This window comes from Salmo trutta, chromosome 15 (assembly GCF_901001165.1).
Source record: "Salmo trutta chromosome 15, fSalTru1.1, whole genome shotgun sequence".
In the NCBI taxonomy this organism is placed as follows: domain Eukaryota; kingdom Metazoa; phylum Chordata; class Actinopteri; order Salmoniformes; family Salmonidae; genus Salmo; species Salmo trutta.
In genome coordinates, this window is record NC_042971.1 from 66,392,547 (window position 1) to 66,400,976 (window position 8,430).

The 8,430-nt window shown below is 42.1% G+C and overlaps 1 protein-coding gene across 1 annotated transcript; it reads right to left on the bottom strand.

Moving 5' to 3' along the window:
* Positions 1-5,822: 5,822 nt before the first annotated feature.
* On the bottom strand, positions 5,823-8,114 carry LOC115149558 (thioredoxin-like protein 1). The gene is made up of 4 exons (XM_029692514.1): positions 7,884-8,114; positions 7,103-7,199; positions 6,696-6,869; positions 5,823-5,987 (listed from the first exon to the last, which is right to left on the bottom strand). Exons 1-4 carry the CDS (start codon positions 7,979-7,981, stop codon positions 5,838-5,840), a joined length of 519 nt encoding a protein of 172 aa, XP_029548374.1. The 5' UTR covers positions 7,982-8,114; the 3' UTR covers positions 5,823-5,837.
* Positions 8,115-8,430: the final 316 nt, after the last annotated feature.

Consider the following 8,430-nt stretch of genomic DNA (forward strand, 5'->3'; position numbering starts at 1 on the left):
CTATTAGTCTGTCAGTGAGGGGGTGATTCTATACATCTATTAGTCTGTCAGTGAGGGGTGATTCTATACATCTATTAGTCTGTCAGTGAGGGGTGATCCTATACATCTATTAGTCTGTCAGTGAGGGGTGATCCTATACATCTATTAGTCTGTCAGTGAGGGGTGATCCTATACATCTATTAGTCTGTCAGTGAGGGATGATACATCTATTAGTCTGTCAGTGACGGGTGTTACTATACATCTATTAGTCTGTCAGTGAGGGGTGATCCTATACATCTATTAGTCTGTCAGTGAGGGGTGATCCTATACATCTATTAGTCTGTCAGTGAGGGGTGATCCTATACATCTATTAGTCTGTCAGTGAGGGGTGATGCTATACATCTATTAGTCTGTCAGTGAGGGGTGATACATCTATTAGTCTGTCAGTGAAGGGTGATGCATCTATTAGTCTGTCAGTGAGGGGTGATCCATCTATTAGTCTGTCAGTGAGGGGTGATGCTATACATCTATTAGTCTGTCAGTGAGGGGTGATGCATCTATTAGTCTGTCAGTGAGGGGTGATGCATCTATTAGTCTGTCAGTGAGGGGTGATCCTATACATCTATTAGTCTGTCAGTGAGGGGTGATCCTATACATCTATTAGTCTGTCAGTGAGGGGTGATTCTATACATCTATTAGTCTGTCAGTGAGGGGTGATTCTATACATCTATTAGTCTGTCAGTGAGGGGTGATTCTATACATCTATTAGTCTGTCAGTGAGGGGTGATTCTATACATCTATTAGTCTGTCAGTGAGGGGTGATACATCTATTAGTCTGTCAGTGAGGGGTGATACTATACATCTATTAGTCTGTCAGTGAGGGGTGATACTATACATCTATTAGTCTGTCAGTGAGGGGTGATACATCTATTAGTCTGTCAGTGAGGGGTGATCCTATACATCTATTAGTCTGTCAGTGAGGGGTGATACATCTATTAGTCTGTCAGTGAGGGGTGATACTATACATCTATTAGTCTGTCAGTGAGGGGTGATACTATACATCTATTAGGCTGTCAGTGAGGGGTGATACTATACATCTATTAGGCTGTCAGTGAGAGGTGATACTATACATCTATTAGGCTGTCAGTGAGGGGTGATACTATACATCTATTAGTCTGTCAGTGAGGGGTGATCCTATACATCTATTAGTCTGTCAGTGAGGGGTGATCCTATACATCTATTAGTCTGTCAGTGAGGGGTGATACATCTATTAGTCTGTCAGTGAGGGGTGATACATCTATTAGTCTGTCAGTGAGGGGTGATTCTATACATCTATTAGTCTGTCAGTGAGGGGTGATACATCTATTAGTCTGTCAGTGAGGGGTGATATATCTATTAGTCTGTCAGTGAGGGGTGATACTATACATCTATTAGTCTGTCAGTGAGGGGTGATACTATACATCTATTAGTGTCAGTGAGGGGTGATACTATACATCTATTAGTCTGTCAGTGAGGGGTGATACTATACATCTATTAGTGTCAGTGAGGGGTGATACTATACATCTATTAGTCTGTCAGTGAGGGGTGATCCTATACATCTATTAGTCTGTCAGTGAGGGGTGATCCTATACATCTATTAGTCTGTCAGTGAGGGGTGATCCTATACATCTATTAGTCTGTCAGTGAGGGGTGATTCTATACATCTATTAGTCTGTCAGTGAGGGGTGATACATCTATTAGTCTGTCAGTGAGGGGTGATACTATACATCTATTAGGCTGTCAGTGAGGGGTGATACATCTATTAGTCTGTCAGTGAGGGGTGATCCTATACATCTATTAGTCTGTCAGTGAGGGGTGATCCTATACATCTATTAGTCTGTCAGTGAGGAGTGATCCTATACATCTATTAGTCTGTCAGTGAGGGGTGATTCTATACATCTATTAGTCTGTCAGTGAGGGGTGATTCTATACATCTATTAGTCTGTCAGTGAGGGGTGATCCTATACATCTATTAGTCTGTCAGTGAGGGGTGATCCTATACATCTATTAGTCTGTCAGTGAGGGGTGATCCTATACATCTATTAGTCTGTCAGTGAGGGATGATACATCTATTAGTCTGTCAGTGACGGGTGTTACTATACATCTATTAGTCTGTCAGTGAGGGGTGATCCTATACATCTATTAGTCTGTCAGTGAGGGGTGATCCTATACATCTATTAGTCTGTCAGTGAGGGGTGATGCTATACATCTATTAGTCTGTCAGTGAGGGGTGATGCTATACATCTATTAGTCTGTCAGTGAGGGGTGATGCATCTATTAGTCTGTCAGTGAGGGGTGATCCATCTATTAGTCTGTCAGTGAGGGGTGATGCTATACATCTATTAGTCTGTCAGTGAGGGGTGATGCATCTATTAGTCTGTCAGTGAGGGGTGATGCATCTATTAGTCTGTCAGTGAGGGGTGATACATCTATTAGTCTGTCAGTGAGGGGTGATACATCTATTAGTCTGTCAGTGAGGGGTGATACATCTATTAGTCTGTCAGTGAGGGGTGATACATCTATTAGTCTGTCAGTGAGGGGTGATACATCTATTAGTCTGTCAGTGAGGGGTGATACATCTATTAGTCTGTCAGTGAGGGGTGATACATCTATTAGTCTGTCAGTGAGGGGTGATACATCTATTAGTCTGTCAGTGAGGGGTGATACATCTATTAGTCTGTCAGTGAGGGGTGATTCTATACATCTATTAGTCTGTCAGTGAGGGGTGATTCTATACATCTATTAGTCTGTCAGTGAGGGGTGATTCTATACATCTATTAGTCTGTCAGTGAGGGGTGATCCTATACATTTATTAGTCTGTCAGTGAGGGGTGATACATCTATTAGTCTGTCAGTGAGGGGTGATCCTATACATCTATTAGTCTGTCAGTGAGGGGTGATGCTATACATCTATTAGTCTGTCAGTGAGGGGTAATACATCTATTAGTCTGTCAGTGAGGGGTGATCCTATACATCTATTAGTCTGTCAGTGAGGGGTGATCCTATACATCTATTAGTCTGTCAGTGAGGGGTGATCCTATACATCTATTAGTCTGTCAGTGAGGGGTGATACATCTATTAGTCTGTCAGTGAGGGGTGATACTATACATCTATTAGTCTGTCAGTGAGGGGTGATACATCTATTAGTCTGTCAGTGAGGGGTGATACTATACATCTATTAGTCTGTCAGTGAGGGGTGATCCTATACATCTATTAGTCTGTCAGTGAGGGGTGATCCTATACATCTATTAGTCTGTCAGTGAGGGGTGATCCTATACATCTATTAGTCTGTCAGTGAGGGGTGTTACATCTATTAGTCTGTCAGTGAGGGGTGATACATCTATTAGTCTGTCAGTGAGGGGTGATCCATCTATTAGTCTGTCAGTGAGGGGTGATCCATCTATTAGTCTGTCAGTGAGGGGTGATACATCTATTAGTCTGTCAGTGAGGGGTGATACTATACATCTATTAGTCTGTCAGTGAGGGGTGATCCTATACATCTATTAGTCTGTCAGTGAGGGGTGATACTATACATCTATTAGTCTGTCAGTGAGGGGTGATACATCTATTAGTCTGTCAGTGAGGGGTGATCCTATACATCTATTAGTCTGTCAGTGAGGGGTGATCCTATACATCTATTAGTCGGTCAGTGAGGGGTGATCCTATACATCTATTAGTCTGTCAGTGAGGGGTGATACTATACATCTATTAGTCTGTCAGTGAGGGGTGATCCTATACATCTATTAGTCTGTCAGTGAGGGGTGATACTATACATCTATTAGTCTGTCAGTGAGGGGTGATCCTATACATCTATTAGTCTGTCAGTGAGGGGTGATACTATACATCTATTAGTCTGTCAGTGAGGGGTGATACTATACATCTATTAGTCTGTCAGTGAGGGGTGATACTATACATCTATTAGTCTGTCAGTGAGAGGTGATACATCTATTAGTCTGTCAGTGAGGGGTGATACTATACATCTATTAGTCTGTCAGTGATGGGTGATCCTATACATCTATTAGTCTGTCAGTGAGGGGTGATCCTATACATCTATTAGTCTGTCAGTGAGGGGTGATACATCTATTAGTCTGTCAGTGAGGGGTGATACATCTATTAGTCTGTCAGTGAGGGGTGATACTATACATCTATTAGTCTGTCAGTGAGGGGTGATCCTATACATCTATTAGTCTGTCAGTGAGGGGTGATACTATACATCTATTAGTCTGTCAGTGAGGGGTGATACATCTATTAGTCTGTCAGTGAGGGGTGATCCTATACATCTATTAGTCTGTCAGTGAGGGGTGATCCTATACATCTATTAGTCGGTCAGTGAGGGGTGATCCTATACATCTATTAGTCTGTCAGTGAGGGGTGATACTATACATCTATTAGTCTGTCAGTGAGGGGTGATCCTATACATCTATTAGTCTGTCAGTGAGGGGTGATACTATACATCTATTAGTCTGTCAGTGAGGGGTGATCCTATACATCTATTAGTCTGTCAGTGAGGGGTGATACTATACATCTATTAGTCTGTCAGTGAGAGGTGATACATCTATTAGTCTGTCAGTGAGGGGTGATACTATACATCTATTAGTCTGTCAGTGATGGGTGATCCTATACATCTATTAGTCTGTCAGTGAGGGGTGATCCTATACATCTATTAGTCTGTCAGTGAGGGGTGATACATCTATTAGTCTGTCAGTGAGGGGTGATCCTATACATCTATTAGTCTGTCAGTGAGGGGTGATACTATACATCTATTAGTCTGTCAGTGAGGGGTGATACTATACATCTATTAGTCTGTCAGTGAGGGGTGATACTATACATCTATTAGTCTGTCAGTGAGGGGTGATCCTATACATCTATTAGTCTGTCAGTGAGGGGTGATCCTATACATCTATTAGTCTGTCAGTGAGGGGTGATCCTATACATCTATTAGTCTGTCAGTGAGGGGTGATACATCTATTAGTCTGTCAGTGAGGGGTGATCCTATACATCTATTAGTCTGTCAGTGAGGGGTGATCCTATACATCTATTAGTCTGTCAGTGAGGGGTGATCCTATACATCTATTAGTCTGTCAGTGAGGGGTGATCCTATACATGTATTAGTCTACTTTCCACGCTGATATCAATAGAATGTAACATCCCACACTAAGAAGGATAAAGTGTCTGTGTTCCACTTGGGTCTCGTCAATTAATTCCATAACCAGGGCAAACACCCACCACCCCCTCTTTTAATGCTGCTGCTACTACTCTCTGTTCATCATATATGCATAGTCACTTTAACCATATCTACATGTACATACTACCTCAATCAGCCTGACTAACCGGTGTCTGTATGTAGCCTTGCTACTTTTATAGCCTCGCTACTGTATATAGCCTGTCTTTTTACTGTCGTTTTATTTCTTTACCTACCTATTGTTAACCTAATACCTTTTTTGCACTGTAAGGTTGTATTCGGCGCACGTGACAAATAAACTTTGATTTGAAACATTTTCAAATGGACATGGGGGTACTTGCAGTAATTTTTTATAAATGTAATCTTTATTTAACTAGGCAAGTCAGTTATTAACAAATTCTTATTTACATCGACGGCCTACCCTGGCAAAACCCGGACGACGCTGGGACAATTGTGCACGGCACAATGGACTCCCGATCACGGCTGGAAGTGATTCACCGTGGATTCGAACCAGGGACTGTAGTGACACCTCCTGCACTGAGATTCAGTGTCTCAGACCGCTGCACAACTCAGTAAAACCTCACAACAAGTTGACTGGACTGAACACATTCAGACAGCTCTGACCTAAAGAGAAGAACCTAACATCCATCCATCCTCAGACTCACCTGCTCATCACAGTCAGACTCCAGGTAGGTGGTGTCCTTGACTAAGCAGTTTTCAAAGCCGCTCTCGTCGCTCTCATTTAGGCACTCACAGCCAGCTTTGTTCACAAACGGCATCAGGTCCATCTGAACACACAGACACAGTACAAAGATATATATTTGTTTTAAAGGACGCACACAAGGTGAATCCATGTTAAGTGCACATTAAAAGCGAGCACAAAAACAAAGATTTTATTCTAGTCAGAGGTTCTCGCACCTACTTGTGTAGCTTTGTAAAGCACCACCCTAAATGTTGACACTGCTTTACTGAAATGTGAGCTTATGTAGCGTATGGTTAGCTTCGACTTATGCTATCCTGAGACCTGTCCTGGGATACCGTCACCACAGACCCAGAAATTCCTAACCTTTTCTGAGTCAGCATTGACGGTGCAAGACAGGGAGGGGTTCTGAGTTCACGTCCTGTCTCGGGAAGACAGGGAGGGGTTCTGAGTTCACGTCCTGTCTCGGGAAGACAGGGAGGGGTTCTGAGTTCACGTCCTGTCTCGGGAAGACAGGGAGGGGTTCTGAGTTCACGTCCTGTCTCGGGAAGACAGGGAGGGGTTCTGAGTTCACGTCCTGTCTCGGGAAGACAGGGAGGGGTTCTGAGTTTGCGTCCCAGGTCGGGAAGACAAGGACAAAACTCCGAAGTATATCTAGCCTAGGGTGAGTTTCCCAAAAAACATAAAGATCAGTGAGCTAGTTGCTGGGCAATAGACAAACTATGATCTTAATTCTAAAGATTATCTTTACGTTTTGGGAAACTCACCCGAGTGATGTAGTTCATCATATACTCACATATCCCTTGGGAATGTCTGAGTCCTCGTTGCTTCCAGGGTCGTTTTCTACATGCTGCTTGATCTTCTCCTCTAGACCTGAGGCATCTGCACCTTGATACTGGTCAATGCGCACTTTGTTACGGAAAAACAAAAACGTTGGCGTTGCAGAGATGTTGTTGGCGGCAGCCGTTGCCTGAAAGAGGGACATTGACATTCAAGTCTTAGTCACACGCCTCAACACACATTCCAGACTTCTTCATCTGTATTGCTCAATGAATAACATGAGGATGTTAACGTCTGAGGCTATACATCACTTCTTGTTTACCAAGTCTCCTATGACAACAACAACATAATGAAGTACCTGGTGGTTTGATAACGACACAGTAGGCTGTATTAATAAAAGTCTTAACACAAAAATAACCTCACCTGACAGACGTGTACATCTACTTCGAGAAAAATGACATGTGGGTACTTGTTACTCAACATGTTGAAAGCAGGGGATATTCTGACACAGGGTCGACACCTGGGGAGCGAAGAAGAGTTTAACAGGAAGCTATTGTCAACTAAACCGGAAGTGCAGTTAATTGGCTAACGTTAGTTAGCTAGCTATTAACAAATGGCTGTTATAAACAAAACAGAAATGCAAAAAAGTAAGCCTCACATGTGCAGTAGCTAAAGCAATAGCTAGCTAAGCATTATTCTTCCCGAGTTCGCTAGTTATCTAGATCGTTAACTAGTTAACGAACGTTAGAAAACATAGTTGTTGTGTTCCCTTTACGGGGAAGAGCATAGCTCGCTAGTAGATGTCTATTAAAACCACTAGCTAGCTAGATAACATTACCTCTATGTACCACACATTATATCGAAAATACTTGACTGTATTGTTAGATAGCTAGTACCAGACTACTGTCATGCTGTTAATAACAAGTTGTCTAGCTAGCTTAGCCTGGCTGATATTGCTAAGTCATAGCTGGCTGAGCTATCTAGCTAGCTAACGTTAGTTACCTAACAGCGTGGTATGTTGTCCGAGTTAAGTTATCGTTAGTTATTGTCACGCTTTTAAAAGAAAGTACTCAACAACTGATGCACCGAAACAAATTAACTAACTATCTAGTTATACATTCACAAATGAAAGTGGATCGCCCATTTCAGCGTAGATCATAGCTAGCTGGTAAAGCCAGGCCTGGGAACAGATTTTGAACCTTACCCTGCCATTGTGAACTTCACTACCGCAAGCCTTGATCCGGCGTCTGCTAGCTCAGGTTGGAACTCTGAATCATTTCCGATCACCTTTACCCCGACCATTTTACAGAATACAGCTGCAAATATGGATCTTATTTAGGACAGATTATATACAAAATAGTGTAACTGTCCAAACTCAACTCGTCTCTCTGGAATCACACACTTTACTGAAGCTCCTTGACGAAAGATGACCATTAACCAATGAAAACCAAGCAGGGCGTGGTCAACTCCACAGCTAAAATAAATCACAGAAATATAATGAATTTATTCTATTTCAATTTAACAAATAATGATCCGAGGTAAGTTTTTACTTCACGTGAATGTATCGAAATCAAATCCAATTCTAATTGTCACATGCCCCCCCGAATACAACGTGTGTAGACTTAACCGTGAAATGCTTATGAGCCCTTCCCAATGATGCAGAGTTAAACAATTATAATACAAATAAAAATATTAACAGGAGGAATAAAATACACAAGAATGAAGCTATATACAGGAAGTACCAGATCAAT

Excerpts from the sequence above, each read along its gene's own strand:
- LOC115149558 (XM_029692514.1), bottom strand. The coding sequence starts at position 7,981 with ATGGTCGGGGTAAAGGTGATCGGAAATGATTCAGAGTTCCAACCTGAG. Across the intron at positions 6,870-7,102 it reads TAGATGTACACGTCTGTCAG|GCAACGGCTGCCGCCAACAA; the intron begins GTGAGGTTATTT and ends TCCCTCTTTCAG. Across the intron at positions 5,988-6,695 it reads CAGACATTCCCAAGGGATAT|ATGGACCTGATGCCGTTTGT; the intron begins GTGAGTATATGA and ends CTGTGTGTTCAG.